Genomic DNA, 16,888 nt, shown 5'->3' on the forward strand with positions numbered 1-16,888 from the left:
GTATCTTCATGCGATAATGATATTTTATTTATTTTTTGAGTGAATATTATATGTTTTATAGACTTAAATCTTAGCATTTGAGCGCGTTGCAAATTTTTATTAAATAAACACGTTTTGTAATTGTCAAGAGTAAATTTTTTTGTAACACATTTATTGACTCCTTTGGCTTTTGATAAAACACCGTATTTTTCGGTTTTCTCATCATTCTCGTCATATTTTTCAACATCTAAGGTATACATTTTAGATCTCAGACCTACAAACTCTTTTAAAATTCTACCATTATTTTCATCTTTGAAAAACCCTAATCGCTTTTTATTTATTAACGGCAAATCATATTTATTGTTAGGAGGATAGTCAGATGTATCAAAATATAAATTAAGATCTGATTTTATATCTGCGTAATAATTTTCCGTGAAAATTTGATATACTAAGCTATCAGTATCTGTATAAAGAAGCTTAAGATTGTCTGGATATTTGGTTTTCATGTAGCTATAGTGAAAGTCATACATCAAAGTTTTCGATATATCTAATACGCAAAATCCCAGATAAATCGGTTTATTATAAAATATTTTAGTTTTATTCAATTGAACGGCCACTAAATTCTCAGAGAATATGGATAAACTATGGAACTCAGGTTTCGCTATCAAAGATTGAACCCCCTGCGTTTTTCCTCGATTTTCCCAGTGATTTAATAATTTGACATTTACGCGTTTTGCAACATTTTCCATGGTTTTACCGAACACTGAATTATTCATTAGTTTAAAGAAATCTTTTTCAAAATCGGATGATGCCTGTGATCGCATGTGGGTGTTCAAATCTATGTAACTTTTTAACCACATAGACTGCTGAAATTTAAGAATGCGATGGATTTTACTCAATTTCAAACCATTCTTCAAACACTGTTTTAGATTTCTATAATGAATGACATAATTCGTTTTTTTATTTAAATTAGGAATTAATTTTTTTTCTTTGGAATTACCCAAACAAACGTTTTCAGGACAAAATGGCAAATCTGAATGAGAGTCATGCAACTCGTTAGGGTATTCGAGATCAACTTCTAAAATTAAACCATGATCAGCGTCATCAGATATATTAAAGTCAGTATCTGTATTAACCCATTCAAATTTACCGGTAGGAAGACATTGAGACATAGCCCACCCGTAAAGGTTATTTGCATCAAAGTACATAAGAAATGACGATGGGATATTTTGATTATAATCTTCCAAAAAAATATTATTAGCCTTCGCGTATCTATTACTACATTGTGATATGCCACCTCGAATATTTTTTGATATAAAAGCTATTTTATCGATATCAGTTAGGAGTTCTAGTTTTATTTTTGTAGTTCTTAACATTGCATCCCAACTTAATCCCGGAGCAGTATAATAATGAGCGGGGTCTAATCCATACGTCTTAAGACAAAGGTTTCTAAAATTTTCAAATATATCAGTTAGTAATAGAACATCAGTTTTTAAATATAAATCAGAATAATCACCCATATTTTTGCATTGAAAATGAGACCAAACATCTTTTGCGTGATCATAATCCTCTTCTGAGATGTGACTATCAGACAAGGAACTAAAGAAATCATCTTTAGAGGGAAGAGCTGTTAAGTTTAAAGAATCGTATGATGACATGTGTTCATAGGGATAGACACCCTTTCGTAATAAGCGTTTAAAATCCTCCTCGCATGAAAAATTCAATTTTAATTCATGAAATTGTTCAGGCAACAAGTTTTTTGCCAATTTGTCAAGACTACTGGACATAAATTTAAGTGAATCGACAAATCTCAATTTAATTGTGCGATTATTTATTTGTAAGCTCTTAGAAAATGAAATGTATTTCTCTTTGTTCTCTGGAATCAGTTCAATGTCGCCTTCCGCCAAACCAAGCCCATGCACTATAAAATGACTATCATAGTTACACAAATTATGGAAAAATACAGGTACAAAATTAGGTGCCCTGTATTTTTCAGAACAAAATGTATGTGCCACTCCTTCATAAAGACCAGTATGGTAATTATAGGAAATGACTGAATCCTCGTTTAAATTTTTATCACAAATATAACATGTACTACTCTGAGCAATATGCACATTATTTGCATTAGATAAAGGCAATGGAGTTTTTACAAAAGTATTTCTCCTACAAATGGCCTTTAAGTCTTGTTCCATATACTTCATAAATTCCTGGGTGCAATTTTTGCCTTTATATGTTCTGTACACTGACAATTTATCATTATAAGAACATTTAATGTAGTATCCAAAACTATATACCTCATGTTTTTGTACATTTGTTGTTGAGGATGTAGTAGGATTAATTGTACCTGTTTGAATCGGGTTTAGAAAGGCCTCGAAATCAGCATAAATAACAAAAGGTACCCTTAATTTACGTTCATAATTATCGAAAGTAAGTATATTGGAGGAAACGTTTTCATTGAACCAGTTTTTCTTTTTATCCTGTTCTGAAGGTAAATGTGTACAAACATGGAAACAATCGTTTCTTTGATGATTCATTAAATTGTTGCGAGTTGTAAAGTTCGACAAACAACCATCACAAATATGTGCAGCATGCTGTGTATTTGATAATTGTTTAGATACTAACCTAGATAAATTTTTGATATAGCAATAATGCCCCTTACTGTCTTTGGATATGTACAATAAATTCAAGTGGGTAGCTTTTTTGCACTTTGTTAAGTGTAATGGGCCTACTACGTCATGTTTTTTACTTTTCGAATTGTATTCAAGACCAAAAACGTTTATACTTATATCATTCATTTTTTCAAATTTTTGAATATCTCCAACCTTAAGTGGGAAAGTTAAATTTCTAAAATTTAATTTATTTTTATGCGCTATATACGATTTCGCAGTGTTTGAACGATGACTTGTAGGTGGATACAAGCCTGACAATACAGCCCATCTAAAACATTCATGATCATTATTTTTTACATTAATAACTGCTTTTCTGTTCTGAATATCACGTGGTAATTCGATATAGGAAGAACCACGCAATGGATTAAATTTGTTTACATTGACATCTAGATAGTTAAATTTTACTAAACTCCATCCACTGTCTTTTCTCTCAAAGTTAAATAATTTTGTTAATATATCTTTAACAACTGACTCGAAAATATCATCTTTGTCGCTGCTAACATCAACTACATTGTTACATAATTGGAAATCAAATGTATTATTTACTTGTTTGCTCTCTTGAGTAAAATCCGCATTCAAAATAAAGTTTACTTTTAAAGCATGGTGATCAGTGAGGGAACGATCCAATAATGCAAAGATTTTCTCTTTATTTCCTAGTAAAATGGATTCGGGAGTAAATGGTTGGTGAACATTTTCATTTAATAGTATTCTGTAAGTGGCCACCCTATTCTTAAAAGCATTTTCAATTAACTGAACATTAACCCATTCAATGTCAGCCCTTAAAACATTATTTTTGTGAAGATTACTATTTAAATGATTTTTAAAATATCTTTTAGAAACAAACTTATTACACACAGAACATTCAATTTCATGATTATTATTTGTACTCACAATGACATCGGGAACTGGTTCGGATGATGTTGATGCTACAGGTTCAGCAGCTGCTGAACGGTTTTTCTTCACCAAGAATTCTTCGGTCTCCAAAACTGCAGCTGTCCTTTTTACTCCCCGTCCTATTTGAGAAGATCTATAACAATACATAATAAACATAAATATCTTAATGTCAGATAAAATAAAAATAATTACTAAAACGGTTGGTTGTATATACTAACGTAAGTCTTTTCGACACTGCTGGCAATAGGCCCGCATCATCAAAACTCCATCAATCACATCTGATGACTGAGTATTCCCCTTGGAATTTTTGATATGCCCATCACATGGTGTATAATACGGTATAATATCAGAATCTTCCAGTAACGAGTGAGGTAATTTGTTTGATATATACCACATTCTTATATTTCTATGAAAATATGCTAAAATAAATTCTTTACTTAATTCCTCAATCTTATTACGAGGCAAAGTGAGACCAATATGATAGTAAGTAAACACCATTATGGAAAAGGATATCACAGTACAAGCACGGCACCAAAACACTGAATGATATGAACTCGAGATACCCCGCTTATATAACCAGCACTCTCCCACCCCACGTTTATCCTAACAATAAGTTCTGGTCACAACAAGTTAGGAGGAACCCATCCTTTGTTAAACAGGTACTGGTTAAGAGTTATAAACATGTATGAACAGGAATACTTTTACTTACGCCTCTCGATGTAGTTGGCTCACAAGACGGGCAGCCTCGCATAGATCTTCATTTTCTTCTATTTCTTCACAGAGTCTGATAAGTTCAAGATCGTAGACATCACAACTCAAAGAGTCCATTATGAAATGAGAAATCATACAGTGCTTTCTTTCATTTAAATAGTTGACTACAGGTATAAGATTTCTAAGAGTGGGGACTGTAATCTTTACAAATGAGAAGTATTAAATTAAAACTTGTTGTAATGTGATACAATAAAAATAATCTGTTACATGGAAAATGTACTTAAGGAGAGGTAAAAAATGAGAAATACGTTAACACAATCATTAAGCTACTACTATCATTAATAATTATAACTATCACTGTTTCTTATTATCTATAAAATATTTCACACTACTGTCCTTAGAAGCTAATTGCTTTGTTATGTTATAAATAATATTTCGCGTATTTTGTAGCTCCAAATCGTCTTCCAACGCAAAATATTTCAATCTGAAGTCCGCATGCTTCCAGTGTTCCATGGGTGGGACGTTTTTGATTTTATGCATATCATATATCTCGATTTTAATCAAATGTGATGCATAGGCCCCGTCGTCTTGTCCGGATGACAAGTTTGCAACACCGTCTGGTGAACTTTTGCTCACATTTGAAGACCGTTTCACAACTTTAGACTGCTTTTTAGGTTGTTCAAAGAAGCTATCGATATTGTTTCCTGAACGTTTCTTTGCGATGGCTTGTTTAACTTTGAGACCAAGCGTACCCTCTTCATCGCTTGATTCGTCTTTATTATCATCCGGGTAGTAATAGTTCTTGAAAGTATTTTCAGTGAACTGAAACAATATAAAACAATAATTTACACACTGTCTACAATCTTGATAATTAAAACACAAAGAACACAAGTGAAAACAAAACAAAGTAAGTTACGGTAATAAAAGACATACTTACATCCATTGTTGGGTCTTTCTATAAACACTTAAACACTTCACTGTTGAATTAACACTATATTTCTATATACTGCAGTAGATACAAGGAGCTCTGATACAGAGGACTGCCACGACAGTAATACTTACTCAAAGCCATTTCTCTTCGGCTTTTATACTGTGATAGTGAGCAGGATACAGTATCGTTCAAATCATGTCTCAACAGGTTCATCTAATACAGACGCTCTCTTTACTAAAACCCAAATTCAAAAGCATAATAGGAAACAATAAATCCATTGTCAGTATAAAATATAATAGATGTCTACCAATAAAGCAATTATGCTGTTATAACAATGAATACCAACACACAAGAAATGCCGACGTATTAGACTAAATCATGTTGAAACCAGTTGACACGTCTCGTTATTTTTTTTAAATCATACAAAGTAACATGTCTCAACAAGTTCATCTAAACAGACGCTCCCTGTACTCAAACCCAAATTATATCCACATAATAATCCATTGTCAGCATAAAATATAATAGACGTCTATCAATAAAGCAATTAAGCTGTTATAACAATGAAAACAAGTGCACAAGAAATGCCTCACACGCCTAGTTATTATTTTAATAATACAAAGAAACAAGTAGCTACGAGTTTACTTTCTATCGTGTTACAAAGAACATAAAAATGTATGTGAAAATAAACATATAGTATTAGATAATGAGACATACTTACATACTAAGTTTAAGAATAAAAAAGGCTACATTAGGTAGAATTGCATTTATCGCAGACAAAAATAATGAGTTAGAAATAGGTAAAACTAAATAAAATAACACAATACAATATGCACAATATAGGTAAGTATGTATACGATATGTAGGATGCTTTAGTTTGGATAGGTAAGAAGTTTAGGTATTTAGGTTAAAACATAACTTGAACGAAGACTAGGTGAAAGCAGGTTAGTTTGAAATGAGAAGTTAGGTTGATTTTAGTTAGGTTTGGTCAAGTTAGGTTTGGTAAAAGAAGGTTTAGGTTAGTTTAGGCTACCGATGGATTACTTGTGTAAATTCTAATTAGGTTAGGTTAGGTTAGAACTGTATTCCTTATAAATCGAAATAGCTCCAAGAGGTTGTAAGATAATAAGATAATGAATCGCAAATAAGTACCTTTTGCAAATACCTATCGGTAATACCTATTGCAAATACCTATCGCTAATACCTATCACAAACACCTACAGTATAATACACACATAAAGAAGGCATGAATGAAGACGTCGGTGGGTGAAGGGTCCATCCAGGTAGTATACTCGGTAACACAATAACGCGCCCGAGTCGAGATCGAACAATAGAAAAGGGTCGATAAGCCTATTGTTACCGTGGTGAGCAAGGTGTATTGTTTAATTAGCGTATTTCGTAAGTACCTGAAGGAGGCGCCGGGCACTGCTGAGACCTAGCGCAATCAATTCAAATGGGGGGCTATTTGTTTTTTTTTTTTTTTTTTTTTTTTTTTTTTTTTTTTTTTTTTTTTTTTTTTTTTAGGTTCAGCGGGGGCGGTGGATCGGCCCTGGGGTCAGGATCGGTGACCACTGAGAGGTGGGGCCAGAATCGGGGAATAGTTTCTACTAAGGTCATCTTACTATTCTAAATATTCTAATGTATCTGTTTATAATATACTTAGGACACATTTTGCACAAGAAGAACATTCATGTCATACAAATAACAACGCCTATTAATTTATAACGTGTAACATCTTGGCAAAAGTCTAGTGCCCGAGGTAAACATGTGCAAGTTGATCATACAAAAACAAAAGACAAATTTTCTTAGAATCTCCGGTACGTCAGTCGAAGTAAACACGTGCTAGATAATAAAACAACAAAACAGCAAACAAAAAAACGTACACAGCTGCAGTTTTTATCAATTTCGGCAACTTAGAAAATATTTCTTAATGATGTATTATGCCGTACTGTTGTCGTTAAATAGAGTGAGCGTGACGCTATATAGAGTGTATTACTGTATAGAAAACAAGGTAAACCAATCAAAGTCAAGCAATTTCGACATTTTAAGGAGTTTGTCGCTAAATCGAGTGACGTTATAAAGAGTTTACACTGTAATCATGTGTATCTGCCAATAAGTAATGTATTTACAACTTATTTACAAATTTTACAATTTTTAGATAATGAATTTATGAAAAGTAAGACTTTTCTTAAATTCATTATCTTATTATCATATAAAATGAACTTTAAGACTGTACTAATAAATATTATTTACAATTTTAGCAACAAAACAACAAAACGATTTTAAATGAAAGTAACTTGGAAAGACTGTATTTTACGAATTGGCCGACTAAGTGGCGAACTGGAGTCATACCTACTTACCTAAACACAATATCGTGTTCATTTGCTTCGATACATTTGCTTCCTTAATTTTAGCCGCTGCATTTGTTACAATTTCATATATGTGTAGACAGGTTCTCCTTATTACACCGACATAAAGCTTATAATTAGCTATGGCAGTTCTGATAATGGTTTGGGATGCTACTTGTTTTCGGCGATATCAGACAAAAGGGTAAAACAACACGTTCTAATGAATGGAACACCACCGGCCGGCATTTATTACCTGAGCACTAGTGTGAAAGTGACTCCAGTCAACATGAATGATTACCAATTTTGAGATCTATCTTAATGTATTTAGCAATATAATTGCAAGGTAACCAAGGAAGCATGGGTTTTTAAGGTTCTCGCGTGAAATCCTGCGTTTCAAATGCCGCTGTACTTTTTTTGCTTCGTTGGTAGATTAGTAACTAATCTAACAGTTAGGTAATTGATAAAAATAACAAATAACCACAAAGTAGTAGTAGCAGTAGCGTGCACAGAGATTTGGGACTGGGTAGGCAAAATTATATCAGAAAACCGGGCAAGTGCGAGTCGGACTCGCGCACGAAGGGTTCCGTACCATAATGCAAAAAAAGGCAAAAAAAAAACGGTCACCCATCCAAGTACTGACCCCGCCCTACGTTGCTTAACATCGGTCAAAAATCACGTTTGTTGTATGGGAGCCCCACTTAAATCTTTATTTTATTCTGTTTTTAGTGTTTGTTGTTATAGCGGCAACAGAAATACATCTGTGAAAATTTCAACTGTCTAGCTATCACGGTTCGTGAGATACAGCCTGATGACAGACGGACGGACGGAAGGACAGCAGAGTCTTAGTAATAGAGTCCCGTTTTACCCTTTGGGTACGGAACCTTAAAAAATGAGAGCTACTAACTCACCAAAAAAATTGCGTGATGGTTTTCATTTTGTTGTCAAGTCTTTTCAATTACTTCTTTTTTTGGCTAAACGAAAGCTTCGAAAACGCATCATTTTTAATAGTTTGCACACACACACACCCACACCCACACCCACAACTTTCACAGATAAAATTATCCATTTTTTCACTAATCGCACTTTATAATTTCCGGCAACTGTTAACTGTTATCTCATAAACTCACCAAAACAAACAAACAATGGCGACCGAATAAAAAATGTAAATAAACTTAACCAAATACTGTAAACGAATAAAAAAATAGTCTCGTTTTTGCACTAAATTACCATAGCAAATGCTACTTTTTAAAATAGTCACGTAAACATCGGAACTATTCGGAAACTTTCGGGCGTCATTCGTTTATGTTTGGTACGAAAGACACTGCCTATTGCGTCTAAATGTGTGCGTTACTTGTATAATTGTGTGCTCGTACTTATAGGAAGGTCCACTACACTGTAACCGCGTAACGACGACTCACGGGGAGGCACACATAGAAAGATTTAGACGGAAATGTTTTCTGTCTTTGCCGTGCAAGGCACGTAGCGGCGCTAGTGCCGCGTGGTGTAAACTTCGTCGCGTAGAATTATTATAGATGATGACTTGATGACAAAGCTTAACCGGTAGATGGAGCGCTTATTAATTTTTAGAATGTTTTAAGTTATATCGATTACTGATAGAACGATCAGGTATAAATTAAATTAAGTAGTTTAAGAGGATAGACATCGGAATTATAGTAGGGTAGGCAGTGCCTTTTTGCCTTTATGAAGTGCACGCCACTGAGTAGTAGGTAGTATTTGTCTGCATACCTATTCTTCGCGAAACTATATAACTTACACCATTATATATAAAATGTGTTTCTTTGATTGAAATGTAATATGTAATGAAATTAACTTAAAAGCATTAATAGTAAAAAAAATTGGCCAAGTGCGAGTCGAACTCGCACACGAAGGGTTCCGTACCATTATCTATAAAAACGGTCACCCATCCAAGTACTGACCCCGCCCGACGTTGCTTAACTTCGGTCAAAAATCACGTTTGTTGTATGGGAGCCCCACTTAAGTCTTTATTTTATTCTGTTATTAGTATTTCTTGTTATAGCGGCAACGGAAATACATCATCTGTGAAAATTTCAGCTGTCTAGCTATTACAGATCACGAGATACAGCCTTGTGACAGACGGACGGACGGACGGACAGCGGAGTCTTAGTAATAGGGTCCCGTTTTACCCTTTGGGTACGGAACCCTAATTAAGGTTCTAAACTAGGGACGAGTTAGTTCAAAATTAAAAATAGTACACTATATAGAATAGGGACACCTACTTCAATTCATATACAGAGTCATTTTTGGACCGTTAGCCATATTGTGCGAGGTGATTAGGTAGGTCATACTGAACAACTTTTTCTATGGGACCAACCTTGAAATCCCAAAAAAATTTGGCCTTCCCATAGAAAACGTCGACATCGACATCCACTCGACCAAAATGTATGAAAAGCCAAAAAAAATTGTGATTTCGGAGTTGGTCCCATACAAAAAGTTGTTCAGTATGGCCTACCTAATCACCTCGCACAATATGGCTAACGGTCCAAAAATGACCCTGTATTGTATAGTTGGTTAAATATGTTATATTAACACATGTGTTAAAACTGTTATAAATAATTAAAAAAAAAAAATCGTACGCTAAACGAGTTCATCTGAAGTCAACATTCAATACTAGACCTTGCATACCCAGAGCTAGAGCATTGATTGGCTCAAACTGTTTCGGATCCGTTCGGGCCGGTCTTAAGTACCCGTGTAAACGGAGATACGTATCTGAGAAACGTTTCTTGGGAACGGTTCTTGGATACGTATCCGGATCCCGGCGGTTCCGTGTAAACCGTGTTCTTAGCACCGCCGGTCTTAAGAACACGGGTATTCGTTTCGGCGTGTAACACGGATACCGGGAGCCCTAATTCAAACCGGACTCGATGTGCAAGTACAATTTGTTTCGACAGCTATAGTGGAGCCGTTAACCAGGTAACCAATAAGTATCTAGTACGACGAATTTTATCGACAAAATCACCCCACATAGAGTCCGGAAAGAGAAGAGTCGTAGAATGTATTGGGCCCCATACATTTCCGCACAGACTACCTATTTTTCTCAACCATTTTTAAACTGCACCCCTTAAAAGTTCACCTGATAAATTAACTTATCTGCCCAAATATCGCCCGTACCTTTAGGTAGGTACCTATAACTTAACGTAAAGTCTATTTCAATAGAACTTGCTAACTATGTAAACAAACAACTTAACTTTGTTGTATCACTGTTTCTCTTTGAATTTTCACACCACCTCATCAAATACCATTGAAACCATACACATATACACTATTGAAACGGTCCGTTCCGTAAAATACACAAATATATAACTGTATCTTGGATATTTCATTAAAAGTTTAAAATGGGTTCATAAGTTAGGTTATTAGGACCTGTTGGAATGACGGTTTTGTTTCTTTTAAATTCTACAATTGTCTATGATGGGTAGTGTTGTGACTAAAGTTTGTGATATAAACCCGCTACACACTACCCAACCCACGCTCTGTACCTACCGCCGCGGTTATAAAATACATCAATACATCATTCTTAAGTACTAATTTGTCTTCTGGTCGTGATTAAACAAATTAAAAATAAGTAACTACTTGTTTTTTACTTTTGGTATTTTATTATTCGATATGGTTTGACATTAGTAAAGTAGTAAGTAGGAGTCTTGCCCATCACTAGTAAATTCATCATTCAGAGACAATTTCAATATGGCGGTTTGTTTACATAGTTAGCAAGTTCTATTGAAATAGACTTTACGGACCTAAAGGTTGCCGCAACTGTCTGAAGTTACGATCATTATTGACTCACATAGTTACTTACACGATACATATAGGTACCTAGGTAGGTAAGTGGTTGTGGGAACATACATTTTTTATATTTAAATAATTGATAAAAATGCCAAAACAATAGCAACCGATAAGTTTGTTTGTGGCTCCCATATTAAGATAATTACGAGTACATACCTAGATTTATTTAAGTAAATAGTTTTTGGTATGTTATCGCGTATCGTCCGAGTTATAATAACGAGGACTTCGGATGTAGATAACAGGAGGATACGTCTGCCAAGGCGAGCGGCCAACGCCATGAGTCGGCTCGGCTGCTCTGATTACGTGACCTTTGTAACGTAATAAAATAATTGAAAAATCGTGTGTTGTTGTGTAATAGTTACCTATCTTTTTTAAGACTAAAGTGGACAATCGAATAAATATATCAAATTATGTAAAAATATTTCTATAACATCAATACCCAGAGAGGAAAAGGGACTACGTTCGTATGGAGAAGCGGCTGTCCACTATTCTCTTAATAATAGTTGTAAGTATCCAAAGAGTGCGGTGGGGATATACCTAACTATTAGCGCACACGAAACGAACGAGCGTAGCATACGAAGAGTGACACCTTTCATGGCCCGAGTAGGTAGGTACAAACTGGTACACTGTATGTGTTATTTAATATTCTGTCGTAGGTAATCGGACTAGCAAGTTAATTACACGCACAATGTGACTTTTACATGAGCTAGGTACTTGACCTATAATTATGTACGTAATCTTATTATGTCGCATATATTTACGATGTTTACTGTTTACGTAAATATTAAAGTTTGATTGATTTCTTGATCTCCGAAGGGTATCAGCGAAAGTAGATAGCTGCAGTAAAAGTAAACATTTTGAGCCTTAAGCGACATACATATATGGTCACTAATCGCTTAACATGTATACATACATAATCATTTTGTTCATTTAGTTACGTGCGAGCATCATCTTAATGGAAAAAATTGGCATCTGTTGTGTTATCTGTGGCCTATTTTATAAAGCTACAAGCTACAATTTACAAGCGGAAGTCTCGTTCTAACACATAGGGTTAGAAAGAGACTTCCGCTTGTAAATTGTAACTTTATAAAATAGGCCACTGGACGCAGCGTTGTGCAGCGCTTATCAGAATCGCAAATGATTGACGCATTCGCTTTAACTTTAACCTCTTCATACTACATATAACACCTAGGTACTCCTAATATACAGGGTGGAAAGGCACGACGATCCTTTCCGGAAATGGGAGATAGTTTAGCCTAAGCTCTATATTTTCTCCATAGAAACTATGTTAATATGGGCAACCGTTTCTAAATTATGACCTTTTAAACATCCACGCAAAAAACTACTTTGTTCTAACCCTAACAGGTGACAGGGTCAATGAACTTACTTGTAAACAATCAGTATTCGACAGGAAATTATGCTAATTTGTTGCCATCTAACCATTTTTAGGTCTGCTTACAGCACGGTAAGAATCATTGCAGGATTTTCGCTTTCTTAGTGGTTCCACTTGTTCAATACTTGAATGAAATAGTTATGTTATTCCTTAATATTAATAATACTAACCACAACATTGTTTACAACGACAGTTCAAATGGTGACATTGACAACCACTCAAAAGTACGCAATCGTCTTATAAATATCTCTGGTTTCCTTGACTGATAAAAAGGTTTTAGTTTCTTAACACGTTTCACAAAATTATTTTCGAATAATTGGAAACTATTTAAAATAATAAAAAATTACATGTAGGTTGTGTTAGTTGCACCAAATGAACTTGCAAAAATGAAATACTAAGAATAAATCAAGAATAAATACTTCTTCAATACCAAACTAACAAACCTTCTTGCGTGGTAGGAAATAGACAAGACGTCTGATGTTTGAAATTAAATTTTCATTGAACTATACTTATTGAATGTCATATTCTTCAAATAAAAATGTTAGATGCTCGTGGCTATTTAAATTTGTGGGGCTGTGTAAAAGATATGGTGTACCAAACCAAACGGAATGTGAAACTGCGGACGAAATGAGACAAAGGCTAATTGGTGCTTTCTGCGGAGGATAAATGACGAAGAGCATACACTATATCGCATGTGCATCGACATACTCGGGTACGGGCTGCGGCGGCGTTGTAATACACGGAGGTACATTTGAACACCGTATGTGAAAAGAAGATAGTATTAAATATTGGAAAAAAGTAATTATCTAAGAAAGTAATAAAATTGTTTGTAATATTTTTGCATGCATTTGATTTATTTGACATTTATGCGTCATTCATACATCATTGCGATACTGTCAACGATCGGAAAAAAGTGTAAAGTCCCGAGCTTTCCCGACGGAGATCCTTAATCTAGCCGTCATGTGCACATGCTATAGGGTTATCACCACAGTTAAAAAGTAGTATTTTTGCAATTTTTATTTTTTACTCAATTAACGATTCTTACCATTACCAATAGTCTCTGTATCACTTAAACGACCTAATACTTCCGGGAAGGATCGTCGTGCCTTTCCACCCTGTATACTAACAGCAACTCTCGATTAATTTCCGGTCGAGGCATGATTTTTATGCCGAAACCGAATCTTCGGGCAGAGGTATCGAAAAGACAGTTTCAGCGTGGCCGGAAGGTTTGGCAGTTATATGGCCGCATGGTTCGGCAGCTTTATGGCCGAAACCGAAACTTCGTCCGGACACTATTACCTAGTACCTCTCAAGTCTCAACTGACCATCGATGGATCATATAATATGTAGGTAAGACGTATATCTTACCTTATAAGGTTTTTTACCAGTTAACCGTGCGGGCGATGGTAATGTAACCACAGGCAATAAAAACATTGTAAAAAGTATGAATCTGTTACATTAAAGTTCTACCGGAATTAAGCTCGTCAGCTTTTATCAAGTTGCAGTGTTAAATCGATTTGCGTGATTTGTAATTGTGACACTCCTGTGATGAATGTTATGTATGATTCATGGAGTAGCAGAATTATAAAATATGACGGGGCAGAAAGGCTTAATGCGCGAGTGAGTCAGGCATTGACGGTGCAGTAGCCATTCAGACCGGACAAATGTCATTATTAAATTAACGTAGGCTCGGTATAGCAATATGCATGCATGTCAGATAAGGAAAATGTAGTCACTCAGGATCGATGCTCGTTATAAGGGTCTGAAAGGAATTCTTCAAAGTTTTATTTAACTGACGCCTACCTCTACCTACCTACTTAAATCTTCATGTGAATATCGGTGCTAGGAAAAGTATAGGTGTCTTTCCAGTGTTTTTAGGGTTCCGTACCCAAAGGGTAAAAACGGGACCCTATTACTACGACTCCGCTGTCGGTCTGTCCGTCCGTCTGTCTGTCACCAGGCTGTAACTCCAGTACCATGATAGCTACACAGTTGAAATTTTCACAGATGATGTATTTCTGTTGCCGCTATAACAAGAAACACTAAAAACAAAATAAAATCAATATTTAAGTAGGCTCCCATACAACTAACGCGATATTTAGCATAATGGTACGGAACCCTTCGTGCGCTAGTACGACTTGCACTTGGCCGGTTTTTTTACAAACACTTTGCTTGTGATTTTTCTGAGATTTCTAGGATGCCAAGTTTTTATTGGAGCCAAATTTTTTAAAAGCAAGTCTATACAAAGAAATAATTATTTATCTAAAGCAGTGTTGTTCATTTTTGTGACAACACAACACATAGTGAAATTAGAAACTTTGGATTCTCACCATGTAAGCATTCCTCCAATCCCAAACCCAATAACAGTAGCGGGATTGTGCTCCGACACGCCCAGAGCTGACATCAGCATGGCCAGCTCCTCCACTGCCCTCGGTGGAGACAGGTCGCTCCGGCTGCCTCCCTCGCTGGCCCCCGTGCCCCGCAGGTCCAGTGTGATGACGTGGTGGTCGGTGTCCGCCAGCTGTTTCACCACGTAGCACCAGTTTGGGCTCCACAGGTTCGCAGTTTCTGGTGCGTCCGGGAGGACTAAGACTTTGTGACCTGTCTTTGGGCCCGTTTCTATATAATGGTACTTCACACCCTGGAATGAAAATTACATGAATAAATAAGGGAACCATGCAAAAAATTACTTATATAAAATTTGTTTGCCCGGCTAATGGTGAAGTATGTTGTAGGGAGGGGATAAAAAATGGTACCCAAAAATATTATATAAAATCTACTTATTTCTGTACAAGCTATCAAGTAGTCTTAGAAATGACATACCTACCTATATAGCATGTTAAGGAAATTTAATTAAATAAAAATTAAAACCAATAGTAAATATTTTGAAAAACCTAAATTAAAGTTGACATTAATAAATGAGTATTATAAATGTTAAGTGGTCTTATCTCTAAATTCCAACTTATATTTAGTTATTTATACTTCTTAAAATTAATCAGATGTAAGTATAAATAATATTATGAATAGTTTCTGTCATTTAGGTAGGTACCTGCATAATATGGGTGAGAACATTCTACATCCTATTTGTTTAATACATTTTTGTTTTTTATCCCATATTATTGTTGATTCAAAATCACAACATAAAAATAGATAAGAAATACAATTTACTCAGAGATACAAATTTAAAATATAAATACTATAACGCGATTACAGCTGATAAAGGACCGGTCTATTGAACAAAGAGTAAAAATAAATGTAAACACACCATAATCTTAATGTAGCAGTGTCTTCCGATCGAGGAGTCAACGGTGACCTCTACGTGCGAGTTTTTGAGCGCCTTTCTGCGGTGCCCCTTCCAGAGCCGCTTGACCGCCATCTGCGCCAACTGCCACACGCCCAACAACAGACACTTCAACACCAGCTCCACGGCCTGCCAGCCCGACACCACTTGCAACACTTCCCTCCGAATACCCATCACCACACGCTTAGATACTAAACTGACAAGATTTCAGTGCCGCGAGTAATCAGAAACGGTCCGCGGCGTCACGTATCGTACGATAAACTCAAAGGTCCTCGCTCGAGTGATCTTGCGGCGTTGGGCGCATTCTTATCAACTTTTATCAAACATTTTCGTTCGAAGCAAACGGGTGTGAGGTGAGGTGCGTGCAACTGTCAATGTCATGCGTGCAACATTTCGCTTCGTTCAGAAATCGACACATTCAGTTTTTTTTTTAATATTCAAGACCAACATCGGCAACGTCATACCAACATCATAATATAGTCGCACCAAACAAAGTCTGCAGCGGATTTGATAGCCCACGCAGTGTAAGTGTTATGTATACGTCATAATTTCATAGAAGTTTGACGTTTAAAATGACACTTTCACTGCGCGGCTAACAAAATCGCTGCAGACTTTTTACGGTCTGACTTTAGTTATTTACGATGCAAGTGCGGAAAAGAGGAAATTCGAAACGAGTGGTTCTATTCGCACGTGTATCGTGCGTTATATAGCACTTTTCGTGCGATGTCAAAAGTTTAAAGGGCCATATCTACTGTAAAAAGTTGTACGATACACGTGCGAATAGGTAATTCGCAACTCGTGTCGTTTTAAAACACTCCCTTCGGTCGTATTTTAATTTATCGC

The 16,888-nt window shown here is 35.6% G+C and overlaps 1 protein-coding gene across 2 annotated transcripts in view; it reads right to left on the minus strand.

Annotated features, from left to right (window-relative positions):
- Window positions 1–16,407, minus strand: part of LOC134794075 (epoxide hydrolase 4-like) — a 33,645-nt gene extending 17,238 nt beyond the window's left edge. For both annotated transcript variants that reach the window (XM_063765761.1, XM_063765762.1), the window contains exons 1-2: window positions 16,010–16,407; window positions 15,075–15,385 (exon numbers count right to left, since the gene is read on the minus strand). In XM_063765761.1, the coding sequence (XP_063621831.1) occupies window positions 15,075–15,385; window positions 16,010–16,219 (521 nt within the window). In that variant the 5' untranslated portion in view covers window positions 16,220–16,407. The remainder of the gene's footprint in view (window positions 1–15,074; window positions 15,386–16,009) is intronic.
- Between the last annotated feature and the right edge of the window lie 481 nt (window positions 16,408–16,888).

The sequence above is a fragment of the Cydia splendana genome, chromosome 10 (assembly GCF_910591565.1).
Source record: "Cydia splendana chromosome 10, ilCydSple1.2, whole genome shotgun sequence".
NCBI classification, from domain to species: domain Eukaryota; kingdom Metazoa; phylum Arthropoda; class Insecta; order Lepidoptera; family Tortricidae; genus Cydia; species Cydia splendana.